This window comes from Gigantopelta aegis, chromosome 8, assembly GCF_016097555.1.
Source record: "Gigantopelta aegis isolate Gae_Host chromosome 8, Gae_host_genome, whole genome shotgun sequence".
Lineage (NCBI taxonomy): Eukaryota > Metazoa > Mollusca > Gastropoda > Neomphalida > Peltospiridae > Gigantopelta > Gigantopelta aegis.
In genome coordinates this window covers 18,543,402-18,569,283 of record NC_054706.1, presented here as the reverse complement: position 1 = coordinate 18,569,283, position 25,882 = coordinate 18,543,402, and the positions used below count along the sequence as shown (strand labels likewise).

The following is a 25,882-nucleotide window of genomic DNA, read 5'->3' as shown; positions in this document are numbered from 1 at the left end:
CACAAGATGTGTGTAAGAGTGCTGGTGCTCACCCGGCGTGTATGAGCATATAGAGGAGGAAGCGCCAGAGTTCGAGCCTGCGGTCTGGACGGTAGATGAAGACACTGTTGATGGGCACGGGGCCGTTCGCCTCGATGGTGCCTGCCTCCAGCCCATAGTAGATGAAACATCCAATCTGTAACACACACAGACACACAATACAGGCATTGAAATAAACATTGTGTCTGGTAACCCATTTAAAGGTTACCACAAAATATAGCCTGGTAACCTATAGGTTACAACAACTATATGAAAGTTAGAATTGAATGCCTGTTATCAGTACGACTAATGGAATCTGGAAGTAAATTTATCTAGTGGGCACTGCTTAAATGCGGACTGCCGAAATTTCTTTGCAATTGCACAAGTGCGCACGAACATCGTTGCAATTTCGTATGAGAAGACGAACTCTGAAAGTAAATTCATCTAGTGGACGCTGCTTAAATGCGGAATGACTATTATTGCTTGCAATTCCTTATTAGAAAATAAAATGCGGATGTCCGGAATGCATTGCCTGGTTTACATTCGGAAACGAAACTACCGTTGTTGAAATTTTTGTCGAGAACAAACCACCGTTCTCGACCTTTCTTACATGTGGTAATCTCCCGATAACCTGAACGACCGTCCTCAACTTATTTCGATGCCTGACAGTAGCATAACTACAATACAGTGTTTGAGATTAACGGTATCTCGATATCCCGGAGATACCAGAATTTAATTTTGGATACCAGACTTCAATAACCCAGTATCCCACCTGGATACCATATAATGTTGTTGATTTTTTTAATCCTGCATTTTTATTTTCTGCTGAAACAGTTAAAGTCGTCATTTACTGGTGAAATTAAGTAACAGTGTCGTCCAAGTTTGTGACAATGTTATTTATGAATTTCATTTAAGTGGGATACTAAATTCTCAGGTGGGATACCAGATTTTGAAATGTTAGTATGTTACTGGGATACTGACCAAAATGTTTAATCTCAAACACTGCAATAGGGTTAATGTTTCTCTTGTTTAACGACACCACTAGAGCAGACTGATTTATTAATCACCGACTATAAGATGTCAAACATTTGGTCATATATTCTGACACATGGTGTTCATATGAAAAGTTTAAAATTTTGTTTCGTTTAACGACAACACTGGAGTTCATTTATTTAATAATCATCAGCTACTGATGTCAAACATTTGGTAATTCTGACAGGTACAGGTAGTCTTCAGAGGCAAAGTTAAAAGTTTGTTTTATTTAACGACACCACTAGAACACATTGATTTATTAATCATTTGACTATTGAATGTCAAACATTTGATAATCCTGACATATAGTTTTCAGAAAAAAACCCATCTAAATTGTTTTTTCATTAGCAGCAAGGGATCTTTTATATTATGTACTTTCCCACAGATAGGACAGCACATACCACAGCCTTTGATATGTCAGTTGTGGGGTATTGGTACATGCACATTCAAAACAAGTTATTGTAGTGCACGCCTGTTATGGGCACAGGTGCTGGCCTCAGCCGGCTCCTCCGTCTAGGACAGGAAAAGGATTGAGGTGGGTAGTATAGGGGACTGCCTGTGTTGATAAGTGCAAGATAGCACCAGCGGCCCGACCAAGATCGGTAGTGGGTGGGGGCCACCAAAGGTGTTGAATGACACTTAAATAACAGAAAAGTGAGCCGGTGATCTGACATAAGGGTAGACATGGATTTATCCATAATATTTCACCAGGGTCTCATGTCTGATGGGATTGTGAAAATTACTTCATGTCAGGATAGTGGAGGTATGGGGAGCACTGTCGGTAGTCTTAGACACACATTCCATTTGTCTCTAAGCCATATGGGTATGCAGGGATGTATTCAGGATATTTCACACAATTACTTCATGTCGGGACAGTGGGGGTATGGGGAGCACTATCGGTAGTCTTAGACACACATTCCATTTGTCTCTAAGCCATATGGGTATGCAGGGATGTATCCAGGATATTTCACACAATTACTTCATGTCGGGACAGTGGGGGTATGGGGAGCACTATCGGTAGTCTTAGACACACATTCCATTTGTCTCTAAGCCATATGGGTATGCAGGGATGTATCCAGGATATTTCACACAATTACTTCATGTCGGGACAGTGGGGGTATGGGGAGCACTATCGGTAGTCTTAGACACACATTCCATTTGTCTCTAAGTTATATGGGTATGCAGGGATGTATCCAGGATATTTCACACAATTACTTCATGTCGGGACAGTGGGGGTATGGGGAGCACTATCAGTAGTCTTAGACACACATTCCATTTGTCTCTAAGCCATATGGGTATGCAGGGATGTATCCAGGATATTTCACACAATTACTTCATGTCGGGACAGTGGGGGTATGGGGAGCACTGTCGGTAGTCTTAGACACACATTCCATTTGTCTCTAAGTTATATGGGTATGCAGGGATGTATTCAGGATATTTCACACAATTACTTCATGTCGGGACAGTGGGGGTATGGGGAGCACTGTCGGTAGTCTTAGACACACATTCCATTTGTCTCTAAGTTATATGGGTATGCAGGGATGTATCCCGGATATTTCACCAGGGTCCCATGTCTCATGGGATAGGGAATATTAGTGCTAGTAAATCATACTTTGTACTATCATGCAGTACACCACTGTTAAATTAATTTATTAGAACAGACATTTATTAAATATATATCTATATATTGGGCATTTTTAGCGTAGAAATTGTGAATGTTCAGTGCCAGTTTCTATTGGGAAGGGTCTGCTGTTCAGACCCACAGGATGCCTGGATAAATCATTGGTCGATAACTAAAAGTTTTTGTGTTCAACTTGTGTTGTCTTCTTGCACGTCTGTTGCCAAGTAACCAAGAAATGTTTTATTTAAAGATGTACTCAACACATTTTATTTACAGTTATATGGCATCAGACATATGGTTAAGGACCACACAGATTTTAAGAGAGGAAACCTGCTGTCGCCACTTCATGGGCTACTATTTTCGATTAGCAGCAAGGGATCTTTTATATGCACCATCCCACAGACAGGATAGCACATACCATGGCCTTTGATATGCCAGTCGAGGTGCACTGGCTGGAAAGAGAAATAGCCAAATGGGCCCACCGACGGGGATCGATCCCAGACCGACCACGCATCGAGCGAGTGCTTTACCACTGGGCTACGTCCCGCCTTCCCTAGTCAGTAACAATAGCAGCAATACAGCATTCTCTGTGATGTCCTATTTGTTCACTGAATATATTCTGACACAGAAATTGTATTGTGATGCATGCAAAAGTGAAAGGTGGTGTGTAACCTTTAACAACTTCCACATCATATAACCAGCACACTAATTGCTAAGTACACCACTCATTTATTAAAGTTGAATTGTTCACTGACAGAAATATTTTTGTATGAAAGGCCAAATGAATTATTCATTTACAAATACTGCTATCAATAAAACTAGTCCAGTGTTTTGTATTGTGGTTATACCGAGAATATTGCATGCTATTGTGAGGCGTTTTTTTCTCTCACTTATTATAGGGTTTTTTGTATCTCAGTGTATAAAGTCAGAATCATATGACACAGATCCATCAAACAAATATTTGACATTTTCTATTTATTATGTAATAGTATGGCTTATATCTCAATAAACATATTGTCACCGTTGTTGGCACCTTTCCACTGTAAAAAAAGAAGCCTTTGAGAGAGAATGCACTTACTCATCTATTTCACTAAAGGTTATAAATAAAATTATTTTATTTATTATATTATTCCATTAGTTTTTAAAATTATTTTTCATTATTTTATTTAAATTTTATTTTTATTATTATTATTATTTTATTATGTTGTATTTATTGCATTGCATTGCATTGCATTGCATTGCATTGCATTGCATTGCATTGCATTACATTGCATTACATTTATTATATAATTTTACTCATTTAAAATTCTTCTTTATTATTTATTTCATCATTTGTTTCTTTTGTTGTTTTTTTACTTTAATAAATTTATTTTTTATTTTACTGATTTATTTTATTACATTTCATTTCATTTCATTTTATTTCATCATTTGGATCATTTGGGTTTGGTTTCATTTTGTTACATCATTTCATTTCATATTTTTTTTTTTATTTCTATTCTATTCTATTCTATTCTATTCTATTGTTTATCTACATTGTTCACCTCTAACATAGTACTGTCTGTTGAGATCTATTCTATTCTATTCTATTGTTTATCTATATTGTTCACCTCTAACACAGTACTGTCTGTCGAGATCTATTCTATTGTTTATCTATATTATTCACCTCTAACACAGTACTGTCTGTCGAGCTCTATTCTAATCTACTCTATTCTATTGTTTATCTATATTACTCACCTCTAACAGAGTAGTACTGTCTGTCGAGCTCTATTCTAACCTATTCTATTGTTTATCTATATTATTCACCTCTAACAGAGTAGTACTGTCTGTCGAGCTCTATTCTAACCTATTCTATTGTTTATCTATATTATTCACCTCTAACAGAGTAGTACTGTCTGTCAAGCTCTATTCTATTCTATTGTTTATCTATATTGTTCACCTCTAACACAGTACTGTCTGTCGAGCTCTATTCTAATCTATTCTATTGTTTATCTATATTATTCACCTCTTAACAGAGTAGTACTGTCTGTCGAGCTCTACTCTAACCTATTCTATTGTTTATCTATATTACTCACCTCTAACAGAGTAGTACTGTCTGTTGAGCTCTATTCTATTCTATGGTTTATCTATATTATTCACCTCTAACACAGTACTGTCTGTCGAGCTCTATTCTAATCTACTCTATTGTTTATCTATATTATTCATCTCTAACAGAGTAGTACTCTGTCGAGCTCTATTCTAATCTATTCTATTGTTTATCTATATTATTCACCTTTAACAGAGTAGTACTGTCTGTCGAGCTCTATTCTAATCTATTCTATTGTTTATCTATATTATTCACCTCTAACAGAGTAGTACTGTCTGTCGAGTTCTATTCTATTCTACTCTATTCCATTGTTATCTATATTATTAACCTCTAACGGAGTAGTACTGTCTGTCGAGCTCTATTCTATTCTATTGTTTATCTATATTATTCACCTCTAACACAGTACTGTCTGTCGAGCTTTATTCTAATCTACTCTATTGTTTATCTATATTACTCACCTCTAACAGAGTAGTACTGTCTGTCGAGCTCTATTCTATTCTATTGTTTATCTATATTATTCACCTCTAACACAGTACTGTCTGTCGAGCTCTATTCTAATCTACTCTATTCTATTGTTTATCTATATTATTCACCTCTAACAGAGTAGTACTGTCTGTCGAGCTCTATTCTATTCTATTGTTTATCTATATTATTCACCTCTAACACAGTACTGTCTGTCGAGCTCTATTCTAATCTACTCTATTGTTTATCTATATTATTCACCTTTAACAGAGTAGTACTGTCTGTCAAGCTCTATTCTAATCTACTCTATTGTTTATCTATATTATTCACCTTTAACAGAGTAGTACTGTCTGTCAAGCTCTATTCTAATCTACTCTATTGTTTATCTATATTATTCACCTTTAACAGAGTAGTACTGTCTGTCGAGCTCTATTCTTTCTATTCTATTGTTTATCTATATTATTCACCTCTAACAGAGTAGGACTGTCTGTCGAGTTCTATTCTATTCTATTCTACTCTATTCTATTGTTTATCTATATTATTCACCCCTAACAGAGTAGTACTGTCTGTCAAGCTCTATTCTATTCTATTGTTTATCTATATTGTTCACCTCTAACACAGTACTGTCTATCGAGCTCTATTCTAACCTATTCTATTGTTTATCTATATTACTCACCTCTAACAGAGTAGTACTGTTTGTTGAGCTCTATTCTATTCTATTGTTTATCTATATTATTCACCTCTAACACAGTACTGTCTGTCGAGCTCTATTCTAATCTACTCTATTGTTTATCTATATTATTCACCTCTAACAGAGTAGTACTGTCTGTCGAGTTCTATTCTATTCTACTCTATTCTATTGTTATCTATATTATTAACCTCTAATGGAGTAGTACTGTCTGTCGAGCTCTATTCTACTCTATTCTATTCCATTGTTTATCTATATTATTCACCTCTAACAGAGTAGTACTGTCTGTCGAGCTCTATTCTATTCTATTGTTTATCTATATTGTTCACCTTTAACACAGTACTGTCTGTCGAGCTCTATTCTAATCTATTCTATTGTTTATCTATATTACTCACCTCTAACAGAGTAGTACTGTCTGTCGAGCTCTATTCTATTCTATTGTTTATCTATATTATTCACCTCTAACAGAGTAGGACTGTCTGTCGAGCTCTATTCTATTCTATTCTATTGTTTATCTATATTATTCACCTCTAACAGAGTAGTACTGTCTGTCAAGCTCTATTCTATTCTATTGTTTATCTATATTGTTCACCTTTAACACAGTACTGTCTGTCGAGCTCTATTCTAATCTATTCTATTGTTTATCTATATTACTCACCTCTAACAGAGTAGTACTGTCTGTCGAGCTCTATTCTATTCTATTGTTTATCTATATTATTCACCTCTAACAGAGTAGGACTGTCTGTCGAGCTCTATTCTATTCTATTCTATTGTTTATCTATATTATTCACCTCTAACAGAGTAGTACTGTCTGTCAAGCTCTATTCTATTCTATTGTTTATCTATATTATTCACCTCTAACACAGTACTGTCTGTCGAGCTCTATTCTAATCTATTCTATTGTTTATCTATATTGTTCACCTCTAACACAGTACTGTCTATCGAGCTCTATTCTAACCTATTCTATTGTTTATCTATATTACTCACCTCTAACAGAGTAGTACTGTTTGTTGAGCTCTATTCTATTCTATTGTTTATCTATATTATTCACCTCTAACACAGTACTGTCTGTCGAGCTCTATTCTAATCTACTCTATTGTTTATCTATATTATTCATCTCTAACAGAGTAGTACTCTGTCAAGCTCTATTCTAATCTATTCTATTGTTTATCTATATTATTCACCTTTAACAGAGAAGTACTGTCTGTCAAGCTCTATTCTAATCTATTCTATTGTTTATCTATATTATTCACCTCTAACAGAGTAGTACTGTCTGTCGAGTTCTATTCTATTCTACTCTATTCCATTGTTATCTATATTATTAAGCTCTAACGGAGTAGTACTGTCTGTCGAGCTCTATTCTATTCTATTGTTTATCTATATTATTCACCTCTAACACAGTACTGTCTGTCGAGCTTTATTCTAATCTACTCTATTGTTTATCTATATTACTCACCTCTAACAGAGTAGTACTGTCTGTCGAGCTCTATTCTATTCTATTGTTTATCTATATTATTCACCTCTAACACAGTACTGTCTGTCGAGCTCTATTCTAATCTACTCTATTCTATTGTTTATCTATATTACTCACCTCTAACAGAGTAGTACTGTCTGTCGAGCTCTATTCTATTCTATTGTTTATCTATATAATTCACCTCTAACACAGTACTGTCTGTCAAGCTCTATTCTAATCTACTCTATTGTTTATCTATATTATTCACCTTTAACAGAGTAGTACTGTCTGTCGAGCTCTATTCTAATCTACTCTATTGTTTATCTATATTATTCACCTTTAACAGAGTAGTACTGTCTGTCGAGCTCTATTCTAATCTACTCTATTGTTTATCTATATTATTCACCTTTAACAGAGTAGTACTGTCTGTCGAGCTCTATTCTAATCTACTCTATTGTTTATCTATATTATTCACCTTTAACAGAGTAGTACTGTCTGTCGAGCTCTATTCTAATCTACTCTATTGTTTATCTATATTATTCACCTTTAACAGAGTAGTACTGTCTGTCGAGCTCTATTCTAATCTACTCTATTGTTTATCTATATTATTCACCTCTAACAGAGTAGGACTGTCTGTCGAGCTCTATTCTTTCTATTCTATTGTTTATCTATATTACTCACCTCTAACAGAGTAGTACTGTCTGTCGAGCTCTATTCTAATCTATTCTATTGTTTATCTATATTACTCACCTCTAACAGAGTAGTACTGTCTGTCAAGCTCTAGTCTATTCTATTGTTTATCTATATTGTTCACCTCTAACACAGTACTGTCTATCGAGTTCTATTCTAACCTATTCTATTGTTTATCTATATTACTCACCTCTAACAGAGTAGTACTGTTTGTTGAGCTCTATTCTATTCTATTGTTTATCTATATTATTCACCTCTAACAAAGTACTGTCTGTCGAGCTCTATTCTAATCTACTCTATTGTTTATCTATATTACTCACCTCTAACAGAGTAGTACTGTCTGTCGAGTTCTATTCTATTCTACTCTATTCTATTGTTATCTATATTATTAACCTCTAATGGAGTAGTACTGTCTGTCAAGCTCTATTCTACTCTATTCTATTCCATTGTTTATCTATATTATTCACCTCTAACAGAGTAGTACTGTCTTTCGAGCTCTATTCTATTCTATTGTTTATCTATATTGTTCACCTTTAACACAGTACTGTCTGTCGAGCTCTATTCTAATCTATTCTATTGTTTATCTATATTACTTACCTCTAACAGAGTAGTACTGTCTGTCGAGCTCTATTCTATTCTATTGTTTATCTATATTATTCACCTCTAACACAGTACTGTCTGTCAAGCTCTATTCTAATCTACTCTATTGTTTATTTATATTATTCACCTTTAACAGAGTAGTACTGTCTGTCCAGCTCTATTCTAATCTATTCTATTGTTTATCTATATTATTCACCTTTAACAGAGTAGTACTGTCTGTCAAGCTCTATTCTACTCTATTCTATTGTTTATCTACATTATTCACCTCTAACAGAGTGATTCCCAGTATCAGTAGTGGAGGAGGACAGCACGTGTAGCGGTCGGCGTAGTACTGTCTCTGGAGCTCTATTCTAATCTATTCTACTCTATTCTATTGTTTATCTCTATTATTCACCTCTAACAGAGTGATTCCCGGTATCAGTAGTGGCGGAGGACAGCACGTGTAGAAGTCGGCATAGTACTGTCTCTGGAGCTCTATTCTAATCTATTCTACTCTATTCTATTGTTTATCTCTATTATTCACCTCTAACAGAGTGATTCCTGGTATCAGTAGTGGCGGAGGACAGCATGTGTAGCGGTCGGCGTAGTACTGTCTGTAGAGCTCTACTCTACTCTATTCTACTCTATTCTATTGTTTATCTCTATTATTCACCTCTAACAGAGTGATTCCTGGTATCAGTAGTGGAGGAGGACAGCACGTGTAGCGGTCGGCATAGTACTGTCTGTAGAGCTCTACTCTACTCTATTCTACTCTATTCTATTGTTTATCTCTGTTATTCACCTCTAACAGAGTTATCCCCGGTATCAGTAGTGGAGGAGGACAGCACGTGTAGCGGTCGGCGTAGTACTGTCTGTAGAGCTCTACTCTACTCTATTCTATTGTTTATCTCTATTATTCACCTCTAACAGAGTGATTCCCGGTATCAGTAGTGGAGGAGGACAGCACGTGTAGCGTTCGGCATAGTACTGTCTGTCGAGCTCTATTCTAATCTATTCTACTCTATTCTATTGTTTATCTCTATTATTCACCTCTAACAGAGTGATTCCTGGTATCAGTAGTGGAGGAGGACAGCACGTGTAGCGGTCGGCGTAGTACTGTCTGTAGAGCTCTATTCTAATCTATTCTACTCTATTCTATTGTTTATCTCTATTATTCACCTCTAACAGAGTGATTCCTGGTATCAGTAGTGGAGGAGGACAGCACGTGTAGCGGTCGGCGTAGTACTGTCTGTAGAGCTCTACTCTACTCTATTCTATTGTTTATCTCTATTATTCACCTCTAACAGAGTGAATCCTGGTATCAGTAGTGGAGGAGGACAGCACGTGTAGTGGTCGGCGTAGTACTGTCTGTAGAGCTCTACTCTACTCTATTCTATTGTTTATCTCTATTATTCACCTCTAACAGAGTGATTCCTGGTATCAGTAGTGGAGGAGGACAGCATGTGTAGCGGTCGGCGTAGTACTGTCTGTAGAGCTCTACTCTACTCTATTCTACTCTATTCTATTGTTTATCTCTATTATTCACCTCTAACAGAGTGATTCCTGGTATCAGTAGTGGAGGAGGACAGCACGTGTAGCGGTCGGCGTAGTACTGTCTGTCGAGGTCGTCCGTCAGGTATTCTCGTGCTACCGCGTGAACCATCTTCTGAAAACACGTCACAGGAGCTGGCTGTACCTACAACACAATGAAGGAAAAGTTAAAGTTTATTTTAGCACAATGATTTATTAATCATCAGCTTTTTGATGTGAAAATTTTATTATTTTTGACACATAGAATTAGAGGAAACCTGCTACATGTTTCCATTAGCAGCAAAGAATCTTTTTATATGCATTTTCCCATAGACAGGGGGGGAGGGGGGGGGAACGTAGCCCAGTGATAAAGAGTTTGTTTGATGAACAGTCGGTCTGGGATCAATCCCCATCAATGGGCCCACTGAGCTTTTAAATCTCACTTTGTATATGAAACAATAAAAACATTTTATTTTATGACAACCATAATTAAATGTTTCCCAAAAAAATAAATTCTATTTAGGAATATGTACCTAATTCCTCTTATACGCAAAGCACCCGTCAATACTGCTATGTGGAAAGATACATGTTTTTAATGGCTTTGTCATTCAGATTTGCCAGGCTCTAGCCCACCACCATCCCCCCCCCCCCCCCACCACCACCACCCAATAATTCTGAATCAAAAATATTATAAGTAAATCTTAAGGCAGAGATGAAATGTACTTGTTGAATGCAGGAAATTGCATTTCAGGACATCTAGTTTTCAAAAGTTTATAGGGGAGCACACCCCCAAACCCCCTATAAACTTTGCTTTGCTCCCCTCAATCTCAACTGTTTACTTGCTTCAGCCGTGCCTGTTTGCATACTCGCTAAAAATCACCCTAAATGTTTATTCCTTAACAGACATTGAAGGGAACTGTGTACAAATCAATTACCATTTGAAAATATATATCGAATTAAAAACTGAAGGTCATATCATGTAGTTACTTGTTCACACATTTGTACATTACAGGGACTGTACAGTCTGTCGCCATTGTATGTTTCTCACTAACTGTTAGTAAAATGGAGAATGGAGAATGTAATAACAATTAGTTGCTTAAAACAAAATTGTTAGTGAATTTGAAAACCAATTCCCGATATTTGGCATCAATTTCGGAAATCTGGGTATGGGATTAAAATTTCAGATTTTTCGGAAAATTCCGGAAAGTTGGTCACCCTGCTAACACAGACTTTTAACAACAACAATTACATGTTAAATACATTTTGTTGTTTACAATGTAGTGTCTGTATTCTCAATGTGTTTCTAGTCATCCTAATGTTTGTAATAACTAAAACTTCATTTTACTTCTTAAACTTCATTTGATTTCATAAATTGTATTTTTTTCATACATACAAAATTATTGGAAGGTAAAATTTAGTCTCAGCTCCTAGATAGATCAAGTTAATCAGAAAGACTTTGAATATACAAACACTAAAATTCTAAACATTCACTGATCTGAAATAAAAATGTTTTTATTATTATTATTATTATTATTATTAAACAAGAAAATGTATTTCATATGTCATTTTAGTCATACAAAATGCTCAGTCAGTTTGAAACGTTTTACAATAACAGCAAACTTTAAAAACATAAAAATCAGAAATTTTACTCTCACCTGTAGACAGCGTTCACCTGCCCATCCGTTCTTATCACGACTCTCAACAGCCAACCGAAAACTGGGATTTCTTCGATTGCTCATCTGTGGACAAGAAAAACACAGCGGACTGAATAAATTTGGAGAAGGATTTGGCGCTGTTTGATAATCGAAATCTGTTGTGTGATCTGGCGGCCTTAACGGAAAAACAAAGAAAACTTGTCAACAGATGTGTCGAGCAAGTCACCAGATTACAAATGTCCGCCATAGTTCACGACGTCCCGACACTGACAGGGTTCTGACAATGTCGGGACGGGATCAAACATAATGGGGAACATTTTATACATGGTGAATTTTAGATGGAATAATGGGTCTAAATTTATACATCAATGGGTAGGAAAATATTAGTGATAAATGAATCTTTTATATCAGGTACTAAACTTCTTATTTTTTGTATTGTACTCAAAACTGTAATGGCAGTAATGGCAAAAACGGAATAATGGTTATAAATTTTTACAAGAAAATGTAAAAAAATGTAAGTGATATATGAATAATTTTATATCAGGTACTAAACTTAGGTGTTTTTTTTGTATTGTACTCAAAATTGTTATGGCAAATTTTAATAGAATAATGGTTATAAATATATACAAGAAAGAGTAGGAAAATTACTTCTCATTAGGTACTAAAGAATTGCAAATATTTTATTATATATTTTTTGCAACAATACCATTAATTCAGTACATACACTGTCCAAATGGGCCTAAAATGTTCAGACAAAAAAACATAACTTTAATAAGCTCATATGATTCAAACTGAATAATTTTAAAGGGACAGACCCTAGTTTTTAAACACTAACTTAAAGGGACAGACCCTAGTTTTTAAACACTAACTTAAAGGGACAGACCCTAGTTTTTAAACACTAACTTAAAGGGACAGACCCTAGTTTTTAAACACTAACTTAAAGGGACAGACCCTAGTTTTTAAACACTAACTTAAAGGGACAGACCCTAGTTTTTAAACACTAACTTAAAGGGACAGACCCTAGTTTTTAAACACTAACTTAAAGGGACAGACCCTAGTTTTTAAACACCAACTTAAAGGGACAGACCCTAGTTTTTAAACACTAACTTAAAGGGACAGACCCTAGTTTTTACACACTAACTTAAAGGGACAGACCCTAGTTTTTACACACTGAGGCATATTTTTCACATAGCCACTAGTTTTAATCCGTAAAACTGGACACTAAATTTGGTTAATTTACAAACCTGTAACAAATTTGGATACAACATAGTAAAACCAGAGTCTGTGACATTGAAATATCCTTAAAAACAGACTAAAACTCGACTCCATAACCGTTACTTCTCAGACGCACGTGCATTTTTTAAAGTATGATTTTTATTTATTTTGTAGTACTACAAAGACCAGGATGACCAGAAACACTTTGCTTGTATGGAAATGGATAATCTAAACAATAAAATATAAGTAATGTTTGATTTCAGTGATCATAAACAGCTCTAATAGTAAAAAATATGCCTTAGTGTTTAAGAATTAGGGTCTGTCTCTTTAATTAAATTTTAAAAAATCTAAATTAACATCCATGTTGCTTTTGTTGTTCCATATGTAAAACAATATGAGACATGAACTTACAATGGTGAGTAAAATACTCAAAACAAGTTTACTATCTAATAAAAATTAATTATTTTATCTCTTATATTTCTTTTTCATTGTTTGGTTACCATGGGTACTAAAATAGAAACCATTTTAAAAAATATATAAATCTTGATATAAGTTTAATTAACTTAAAAAAAATACAAATAGTGCATTTTCTAACCATTTCACTATATATTCATGCAAACTGGTTGTTAATTTTGTTTTCTATGCATAGACCATGGAGTTTATTTATTTTTATTTGTTTTGTGTTATAGACACAGACCACTTGAAGTTTAGAACTTAAAATAAATATATTGCATTTTAATTGTATTAGTTAATTTAAAAACAATAGGTAAGATAGCTTCAAAAGAAGAATAAAATTGTGACATTTTTTATGTTTTATTTATTTTTATTTTTTAAATGGAGACCCATTAATTGCTAAAAGGCTAATGGAAAATTCCAGACTATTCTGTGTGTTTCTCACTTCTGGATCTTTTATTTTTGCTTTTAAATTTATTACAATAACATGTTGATATAAATAAAGTTTTCTTTCCAAAAATATCAATGTCTGTAATCCAATGCATCCTACTATTTAAATCAAATCAAACTAGATTTTGCCTCAATATCTATTTAATAAAATAAATGAGAGAATTTTTTATCCAAATATTTTTAAAATAGGGGTGGAAATTGTATTTTCAAGACACAATGAACAAAAAAAATAATTATTTAATCATTAAAAAAAAAATGGTGGCAGGCCTTTATCTTCAGGGTAGTAATGAACATCTAGAATTTATTTGTATTATGGTTTTATGTACAAAACATTGGGAACAAAACACAGTTTGAGTTACAAACACTGGCAATAAATAATACACTGATATTCTAAGCAAAAGAAAAAATAATTAATATGCAATTTTATTGGTTAAAAATGGCTTTATAATGTTCCTTTAGCGTTGTATTAATATCAGATAAAGGAATGCTTTTTGTTTGTTTGTTTGTTTGTTTGTTTGTTTTGTGTTTTGTTTTTTTTGCTTGTTTGGGTTTCCTTTTAATGTGATATAATATGACATAAAATCACTGGTGTTGTATTTATACAGTAATAATTTATAAAAATCGAAAATGTTTAAAGATACAAATAAAATGAGTTTGTAAAACTATATCTATATTAGTTTATTTAAGCACTTAAATTTTAATTTACAACAACAAATATATATCTTTTTATTAAAAACAAAAAAGGTTTATTACTTAATTAATCAACTAATTAACAAGAATTGTATAATAAATTGTTTCAACGAACAATAAAAATCTTACCCATTTTTTCTTGAATTTGATAATTTGTTTAAAATATTGTACTACTACATACAATCAAGTCCAAAATGATCCAAACACAGAAGATAAAATAAAAACACTTCCGAATTCAAACTTCAAACTTTAAACCATAAAGAAAAAATAGAATCCTCAGAAATACATCCTTATTTTTATCCTCAGCTAATATCCATTCTATTCCCCGGCAGCACTAACTTAAACTGTTTAATTCTAAAACCGTCATCAAATTTATACACTTTCGAGCATTCCTGAACAAACGACAACCCCAACTCCCAAGCTGTTACGGAATAAACATATTCATTAATGTTTAACCATCTTGTATTAATCATCTGTAATCTATGAAGTTTGACGTATCAATATGGCCCCCAACACCAGGAATATGGTGGACGGGAGCTCATTAAAATTTCAAGACTTTTGAGGACATCTCTTGGCTGCTACAGGCTGCCGCAGTCTGCCGTCCTCTTGGCTGACTTACAGCTGTGATGGGAAGATGACATACTTAATAATTCACACAGTTCCCTTATCTACCTGCAGGCTGCGGTTTGTCAACCGCTAGATGTTTAAAACAGTGGTGCGGTCATGTGGTATGCACAGACAATTGTATGTGTTATACTTTAGTGAACATATGCAAAAAAAAATAATGTTTTGTCAACTGTTAGATGTTTAAAACAGTGGTGCAGTCATGTGGTATATATGCATAGACAATGTAACTATGTTCTACAAGTGCAGTACAAGTAATGCTTTGTCAATCGCTGGACCTTACAACAGTTGTTTGATGTAGCATGACTAGGACGTATAAAGACAATGCACCTAGAGGAAGCTGGACAAAAGAATACCGGCCTCCCCTAACCCAATCCCAAATACTTGCTGCTGGTACTGGGTGACACCGAAGAGGAGGACACCTTCAAGGCAACATGACCAACAAAAACCCCGGGACAACATCACGGCGCCTTACCTACCGGTGTATATACACAAACTGCACGAGTCTCCCCTGGGCTGTCATGCCACGACCAGAAGTGGTCAGGCCCTAGGGGCAACCTAGGGAGACACTCCAGCATCAAATAGGTCTAATTAACTACTAGCTACTCTCGACTCACTAAAATCAAAACCTAAGTTAGCTCTTGATCTTTCTTTTTTGACAGACCACTCAAAATTGCGCCAAATTTCCTTAATCAAAATTGCGCACCTTTTCTTTTTGGCATTTTTTACTCCTTCAAAATTCCATAGCACCACTACCCACCCACCTGCCTGTTACCGACTACGGTCGGGCTACTGGTGCTCTCTTGCACCTGCCAGTGCAGGCGGTCCCTCCTCACCCCCCCCCCCCCATCCACCTTTCCTGTCCTGGACAGAGGAGCCGGCCAAGGCTGGCTCTTGTGCCCAGGATAGGCATGCACTACAACAGCTTGCTCTGAATGACCTGACCTGAACTGGGATGATGGTTTTACTTTAGCATGTCCGACGCCCAGCCACAGGCCATGCCAGAGACTGGGCATGGGACATATATGCCTGGACCTTTTTTTAATATAGGCACGTTAATAAAGTACCCACACTTTAGAAAACATGTATAATGTTGTGTCAACCGCTAGACGTTTAAAACAGAGGTGCGGTCATGTGGTATATATGCACACACAATGTAACTATGTTCTACTTTAGTAAACATGTGCAGTACAAGCAATGCTTTGTCAATCACTGGACCTGAAACAATTGTTTGATGTAGCATGGCTAGGACGTATAAAGACAATGCAACTTCTGGGATAATGGTTTTACTTTAGAAAACATGTGTAATGTTTTGGCAACCACTAGATGTTTAAAACAGTGGTTCATCATGTGGTATGCACAGGCAATGTATGTGTTATAATTTAGTAAACTTATGCAGTACCACTAATCTTTTGTCAACCTTAAAACAGTTGTTGTATGTAGCATGACTAGGAGCATGAAAAGAATATAATGTATATATATATATATATATATATATATATATATATATATATATATATATATATATATATATATATATATATATACACACACACACTGATGGAAAGAAATAACAGAACACTTGGAATTGTAGACCAAATTTAATTTATTACTAGCGTAATAACATCTGTATTTCATACAAAGATGTAATGTGTGACTGGATGTCAGTAGTGTTTAATTGACTGCCAGTAACACAGTCAGCTTCTGATGTTATGGATCAAGGGTTTTGGTTGCAGTCACTACATGCTGTTACTACTCAATGAACCCTTATTTCATTCCATCGGTGTATTTTCTAGGATGGTGGTTCTACTTTGGTAAACCTGTGCAGTACAAATAGGGCTGAATTTACAAACCCTGTTTTTGTCCTGCAAGTGTGTAAGGAAGGAAGGAAGGAAATATTTTATTTAACAACGCACTCAACACATTTTATTTACGGTTATATGGTGTCAGATATATGGTTACGGACCACACAGATATTGAGAGAGGAAACCCGCTGTCGCCACTTCATGGGCTACTCTTTTCAATTAGCAACAAGAGTTCTTTTATATGCACCATCCCACAGACAGGATAGTACATATCATGGCCTTTGTAACACCAGTTGTATGCAAGTGTGTAACTACATGTATTTACAATGCTGAAACACCTTTCAAAAAACCTAAAAAACAAAAATCACACTGACTGTCGACTTGTTTTTTTGTGACTCGTATGACGGCCATTCTGCAGAATGCCACAGTTGTTCGCGTTTAGTCTCTACATGTCCGAGCCTGTCCTAGCAGCACTGGAAGATTGACCGCCCCACTCTAAGAATCAATAGGAAGCGGGGTCGGCCCCTACTACTCTTTTTCTAGACTTTACCTTGCTTTATAGTGATACCATCTCGTATCCTCCGGAGTCGGGCCCGTCCGCACCACTATACCAACCCATGACGACTGGACTATACCCTAGTCTGATACTCTCTCTCATTCAGACGGATCCGGCTTCTCAAGATCTGTATTTCAGCACAGCACTACACCTTCAACGTCTATCGACTGTCAATCTAGGGGGTTTCTTGACGGGATGCAACCCATCTCGTCCCTTTAAGCTGTGCACCCAAACGGCCTTAACGAGGCCACTCGCGTGGACATATCGATCGGACTTTAAACTTTTAGATCTGAGTTCAAAATTATATGTCGAAATTACTTCTTTTTTAAAAATATTATTAAATAGTCCGATCCTCTCTTCTTTCTCTTATTTAATTTTGGACTGTCCTTGTAAAATGCTCCAAATTATATAAATATTCGGCCGAGCAGTCAATTCTTTTTATTTTTGGCTTGTAACCTTTTTATTTTTTTTATTTATTCTATTAACTTTTTCACTAATTGCTATTTTCAAAATTCTGCCCATTTTCAACCCCCCCCCCCCCCTCCCCCTCCATCCCAAGTGAGGCCACCGATTTTATCGGAGGTCGGACTCGGAATGGGCGTGTTCAAAACCCTAGTGGTATATGGGCACGTTAAACTAGTTATCATCATCAGCAAGGCATCTTTTATATGCACAGTGCTCCCTTAGTGAGGATAGTACATGCTAATTTCTATAGCCTTGGAGGCAGTGGGATTGGATTCAGTTGGTAGAGCACTGCAGCTGTGGTGTTTGGATCATAGGATCAAATCTTTTGTATAGACCCACTTTTGTTTCTGTCTAAACTACTGCCCTATGACTGGTATATCAAAGGCCATGATATGTGCTGTCCTCTTTACGGGAAAGTGCATACAAAGATGTCATGTTGCTAATGGAAAATGCAGCAGGTTTCCTCTGAAGACTACGAGTCAGGATTACCAAATGTTTGACATCCAATAGCCTATGGTGAATTAATCAATGTGCTCTAGTGGTGTCGCTCAACAAAAACAACTTTTTTGGATATACCACTTGTGGGATACTGGTTGGTATGTGGGAAACGAGTCCATCTAATTAAGGTTAACATTTCAGTGGTTTTAATGTGAAATGTTTTAAGGTCAGCATAACTTTGTATTTAATTTGGGCTTGCTTATTTTGGACACAATGCTCATTGCCTCAACATGGACGCAATCTGAAGCCATGAACCTGTGTTGCAATAGACATTGTGTCAAACAGTCACCTGTGTCAAGCAGCCACTGTGTTAAAGAATCATCTGTGTTATACAATCACATGTTAATCAGCAACTGTAGTTAAACAGACCATACACCTACAGCAATTTAGTATTTTTTATATTAGGTTTTATGTAATGAGTAGTGGACATTTAAAAAAGACTACATGTATGAAAATTTAAAAATTTGTCTTACGTTTTTTTTATGGGTTTAAGTTGCTTATGAGCCTTTTGTTAAATAATAAATGAAAAAGAAAAAAAAAAAAAGATTGAACGAGAGAAAAAAAGATAGAAAAAAGAAAGAAAGACTTTAAGAAAGAAAGTAAGAATGAAAGAAAGAAAGAAAAAGAGAGAAAGAAGGAAAAAAGAAAAAACGTCAAAAAGAAAGAATGAAAGACAAAAAAGAAACAAACAAACAGACAAGCTGAAAAACCCTCTGTTTTAAACAAAAAATATAACCACTATTTGTCATAAATATTTCAGACCATATTGACATCTCTGTCAGCTTTCGAGCATCAAAAACCCTTAAATATTCTGTTCCAGTGTTAATATAAATATTAAATGTGCTTTTAAATATTAAATAAGTATTTTCCTATCATACACATTAAATAACAGGTGTAACGTGAAAGCCTACAGCAAATCTACTGACAAGATTTCATCAACGACTCTTTCGACAATTAGCCTCCTCCTCCCTTTATCACCCTATGTGACATGAACTCAGATGGTTGCTGAACCATGACAGCCCCAATAAACGACTTTTCGTCTTTTTGTATTTATCTCTGAGTGTTAGTTTATTGTCGACTCTTCGGCAGACTGCAAGCACAACTCATGTTCGATAGTGTGGCCGAATGTATCAATTATTGATGCGTGTAACGAGACCTGCCATGCTCAGAGAAATGTATTTAGCGATGGCTTGTCAACGCTTCAGGATAACTCGAACCAAAAGCTACAGGTAAATAACAGCAGGCTAATTATTGACAGTTTTGGAAATACAGTCGAACCAGTTGTAAATGAAATCCTGTATAACAACCACCTGTTGACAGAGGGCAGTAGTTTATACAGGATATCTTCATATACATGTAGGATGCCTGTTTATTTAGAACACCTTTTTATACAGAACAACTGTTTATATAATTCTTAGGGAACATATTTATATATAGGACACATCTATTTAAAAAGCATCTGTTTTTATAGAGCATTTTTTCCTGTTTACGTCTGTCATCTGTTTTTATATTATAGGTAACCTGTTTATAAAGGACACCTGTTATAATATTAACAGATAACATATTTATATAGGACACCTGTTATATAGAACATCTGTTTATAAAAGGCATATAGGCACCTTTATAAAGAAGTCACCCTTTTTAGAGGGCACTGGCTTATATATGACATTGTGGATAATAATGTTTATATTACAATAATCATATTACAGTGCAATGTTCTTATCTATTCATTTAAAAAAAACCCACAACAATAAAACAATGAGTGAGAAATTACACTGGTTTTAACAATTTCTAAATAAATACTGGTAATAAATAAATAATATAATTTTTTTAATTATAGTCCTTCCTAGTCATTCCAGCCTCCATGAACATTGCTTTTTTTGTAAATAATTTCAGTTTGATTTCACATAAGAAAAAAAGTAAAAGAGTTTTGGAAATAACCAAACAACCCCCTATTGTGGTGTACAAATTACAAAACAATTGGCTCAGAAATACATAACTTGTAGTAAATACCATAGTAAGAAAACTGTTTTCCCCGTGGGAAGGACTATATATAAGCATCTCAATTTCTAAATCTGTAATAATTAAATTCCATTATATTCAGTACAGTTTAAAGACATTACATTTCTTCTTTCTTCTTCATTTTAAGATTACCAATAGCACAAATGGTTACATAATTAAAAAAAAATTAATAATTTTTTTTCTTCAAATGGGGACTATTCTTGTAGTATTACTTTGCATAAAATGATCTACGTCTGCTGTGAGTAGCTTATATCTGTGAACTCCTTGTAGCTGACAACTTATGATGTTTATGAACTCCTGGTAGCTGACTAACTTACGATGTTTATGAACTCCTGGTAGCTGACTAACTTACGATGTTTATGAACTCCTGGTAGCTGACAACATACAGTGTTTATGAACTCCTGGTAGCTGACAACTTACAATGTTTATGAACTCCTGGTAGCTGACAACTTACGATGTTTATGAACTCCTGATAGCTGACTAACTTATGATGTTTATGAACTCCTCATAGCTGACTAACTTACAATGTTTATGAACTCCTGGTAGCTGACTAACTTACGATGTCTACGAACTCCTGGTAGCTGACAACATACGATGTTTATGAACTCCTGGTAGCTGACTAACATACGATGTTTATGAACTCCTGGTAGCTGACAACATACGATGTTTATGAACTCCTGGTAGCTGACAAATTAAAATGTTTATGAACTCCTGATAGCTGACTAACTTACGATGTTTATGAACTCCTCATAGCTGACTAACTTACGATGGTTTATGAACTCCTGGTAGCTAACTAACTTATGATGTTTATGAACTCCTGGTAGCTGACTAACTTACGATGTTTATAAACTCCTGGTAGCTGACTAACTTACGATGTCTATGAACTCCTGGTAGCTGACAATATACGATGTTTATGAACTCCTGGTAGCTGACTAACTTATGATGTTTATGAACTCCTGGTAGCTCACTAACTTACGATGTTTATGAACTCCTGGTAGCTGACTAACTTAATGTGTCTACAAACTCCTGGTAGCTGACTAACTTATGATGTTTATGAACTCCTGGTAGCTGACTAACTTACGATGTTTATGAACTCCTGGTAGCTGACTAACTTACGATGTTTATGAACTCCTGGTAGCTGACTAACTTACGATGTTTATGAATTCCTGGTAGCTGACTGTCTGCTTCATCGGGTCGGTGGCCTTGACCTCGAGGACATCCAGCGTGTGCCGGTCGATCTCCGCCTGGACCTGAGGGTGTCGCAGAAGACGACGGAAATCCTCCACCTTGATCTCCCCACGATGGCCGCGGTCATACTGAAAAGAAAACACAAACTCAGGGTTTATAACTAGGGTCACTGGCCTCAGTGGTGTCGTGGTTAAGCCATCGGACATAAGGCTGGTAGGTATTGGGATCACAGCCCGGTACCGGCTTCCACCCAGAGCGAGTTTTATTGACTCAATGGGTAAGTGTAAAACCACTACACCCTCTTTTCTGTCACTAACAACCAACAACTAACCCACTGTCCTAGACAGACAGCCCAGATAGCTGAGGTGTGTGCTCAGGACAGCATGCTTGAACCTAATTGGATATAAGCACGGAAATAAGTTGAAATGAAAATGAATAAATAACTATGGTCTCACTACATAGATGTCATCTGCCATTGAAATCCATGTTAAATTGCCCAACTTCAAATAAAGATTGCCAATAGAACGGGTTTCTCATTGGCACTAACAATGTATACCATTGTGAACATCCATTAAAAAAGCATGTATTTTCATTCCAAAATTTAAAACATTTCCATGTCAGGTTTTTTTCTATATGGCCTCATCTGGCTGTAGTTCTGACCCAAACAAATGGTTTAGGAAGTTGAACCGATTTACACTGGCCACCTGTTCTGCTGTACACATATGTCCCAAAAAGTCAATGCACAATATTATAATATACTATGGGCAAAAGCCAGCCCGAAGGCTTACCATTGAAAAATACAAATTGTTTTAATTCTTCCCGAATGACTAGAAGTGAATATATGAACCACAACATATATCACAATTAGAAACTATAGATGACCGTAATCAATGAACTCTCTCCTGGAAGTGAACTGTGTAGTGAGAAATAGAGGTGGGTGGTATTAACATTTCAGGTTCAGTATTGATATCATTTTGGGGGGGGGGGGGTAATTTACCTCAGTGTCAGTGCAGTATTCAGTATTAACAAATCCCCAATACCTATATCAATATCAAGCAGTTTTTTTAAGGTTATACCTGGCTTTAAATGCATCCATGCATACTGTTCATATTATTATGTAATCCAATATCACCATGTTGTTTATTTGAAAATTAAACATGCTAGAATTTTTGTGTTACTTTCCTTTCACTTTTATTAGAAATATGATGTCCACCCGCTCTTCTTGTCAGTCAGTTTGAGACAGTGTAATGTTGCCAAATATAGTTTTATAGTTTTATAGTTAATGATGAGAAAAGATCCCTTGCTGCGTTAGCCAATGATTAATAAATCAATGTGCTCTAGCGGTGTCGTTAAACAAAACAAACTTTAATGATGAGAATATGTTTCAATGCATACTGGAATAAAGGTTATTTTTAACATAGCAGTTTGAATCTACTTTTAATACCTTTGTATATGCTTGTAAAAATTTGTTATCCAACATACAAGGCTGGAATCTCTCAAATACTCAGTCTTTAATGTTTATTTACACAGCGTCTGAATACTCAGTCAGTATAGGATTTGAATCAACAACACTGGGTTTTGTTTGGGAATCCTCTCCACATATAGGCATTTCGCTGTCTGCATGAATAAGCAAACATGACATGGATGTTGTAAGACATTTATTTTACCCAACTTATTCGGATGAAGAAAAGAAATCTACAGGAAACAACACTAACAACCCCCAGCCCCCAAAACCCCCCACCCTAGTCAATCACTTTCAACCTGAATTGGGATCTGTTTTTTGCTTGTTGTTTTTTTGCAGGGTTTTTTTGGTGTATGTTTTTTAATATTTAATATTCATACATTACACAGGAAAAGCTGAAAATCATATATCATACATAAATAATGACTATTTTTATGCTTTTCAGATCAAATTCACTGTATTTAGTGAATTTTTTTTATAAAAAAAAAGAGAAAAAAAGATGAAGTAAGAAAAGCATGTCACAAATGACATCCCTGATTATATTATACACAAATCTATACATATGCATACACCACACACAAACTGTTGGCAGAGTGCTCGCCTGAAATGCGTGGCTAGCAGGATCGAACCCCCACAGTGATCTATTTCTATGATTAGATGTTTTGTACCACGACTGGTGTATCAAAGGCTGAGATCTGTGCTGTCCTGTCTGTTGGTAGATGTATATAAAAGATCCCTTGCTGCTAACAGATTCGATCGGGCTGCTGGTGCTCCCTTGCACCTGCCAGTGCAGGCAGTCCCTCCTCTCCCCTCCCCCCACCTTTCCTGTCATGAACCTGCGTGCGCTACAACAGCTTGTTCTGAATGTGCACATAAAACCCTATGACCTGACCTGACCTGACCTACTAACAGAAAACTTGCAGATTTCCTCTGAAGATTATGTGTCAACATTATAAAATGTTTAATTAATCAATTAATCAATGTTCTCAGAATTACCAACTTACCAAATTACCAATGGCTGATGATTAATTTACCAGTGTGTTCTAATGGTGTCGTTAAACAAAACAAACTTTGATCACACACACACACACATACACACATACACACACATACATACACATACACATACACACATACACATACACACATACACATACACACATACATACACATACATACACATACACACACACACACATACACACACATACACACATACACACACATACACACACACATACATACACATACACACATACATACACATACACACATACACATACACATACACACACACACACATACACACACATACACACACATACACACACATACACATACACACACACACACATACATACACATACACATACACACATACATATATACATACACACACATACACATACACATACACACACACACACATACACACACATACACACATACACACACATACATACACATACACACACACACATACACACATACACATACACATACACACATACATACATACACACACATACACATACACATACACACACACATACACATACATACACACACATACACACACACACATACACACACATACACATACATACACACACATACACACACATACACATACATACACACACACACACATACACACACATACACACACATACACACACATACACATACACACATACACACACACACACACATACACACACATACACACACATACACACACACACACATACATACACATACACATATACACATACACACATACATACACATACACACACATACATACACATACACATACACACATACACATACATACACACACACATACACATACGCACATACATACACATACACACATACACATACACACACATACACACATACATACACATACACACACACACATACATACACATACACATACACACACATACACACACACATACATACATACACACACACATACACACATACATACACATACATACGCATACACATACACATACACACATACATACACATACACACACGCATACACACACACACACACCACAAAAACACACACACAAAGACACATGCACACATACATACACATACACACACACACCACAAAAACACAAAGACACGTGCACACACACATACACACACACACACACACAAACAACAACACATACACACACTACACACAAACAAAAACACACACACCATACACAAATCCATGCACACACATAGACATACACACAAACACAGACTGATACACACACACACACAGACACAAACTACATACACACACACACACACAGACGGACAGACACAAACACACACACACACATACATATACAGAGACACACACATACATACACAGACACACACAAAAAAACCCACACATATACACACACACACATACACACTCACAAAGACAAAAACACACACACCACACACAAATGCATGCACACACACAGACACACAGACACACACACACACACAAATACAGACAGACAGACATAAACTACATACACACACACACACAGACGGACAGACACACAGATGGACAGACACACACACATACATACATAGAGACACACACATACATACATACACACACAGACACACAAAAAACAA

General features: G+C 35.8%; 1 protein-coding gene across 1 annotated transcript in view; it reads right to left on the bottom strand.

Moving 5' to 3' along the window:
* The window catches only part of LOC121380068 (rhomboid-related protein 3-like), a 79,343-nt gene that overhangs the window by 8,376 nt on the left and 45,085 nt on the right, over positions 1-25,882 (bottom strand). The window contains exons 4-7 of the mRNA XM_041508811.1: positions 21,741-21,905; positions 11,812-11,895; positions 10,173-10,322; positions 33-175 (exon numbers count right to left, since the gene is read on the bottom strand). Of these exons, the coding sequence (XP_041364745.1) occupies positions 33-175; positions 10,173-10,322; positions 11,812-11,895; positions 21,741-21,905 (542 nt within the window). The remainder of the gene's footprint in view (positions 1-32; positions 176-10,172; positions 10,323-11,811; positions 11,896-21,740; positions 21,906-25,882) is intronic.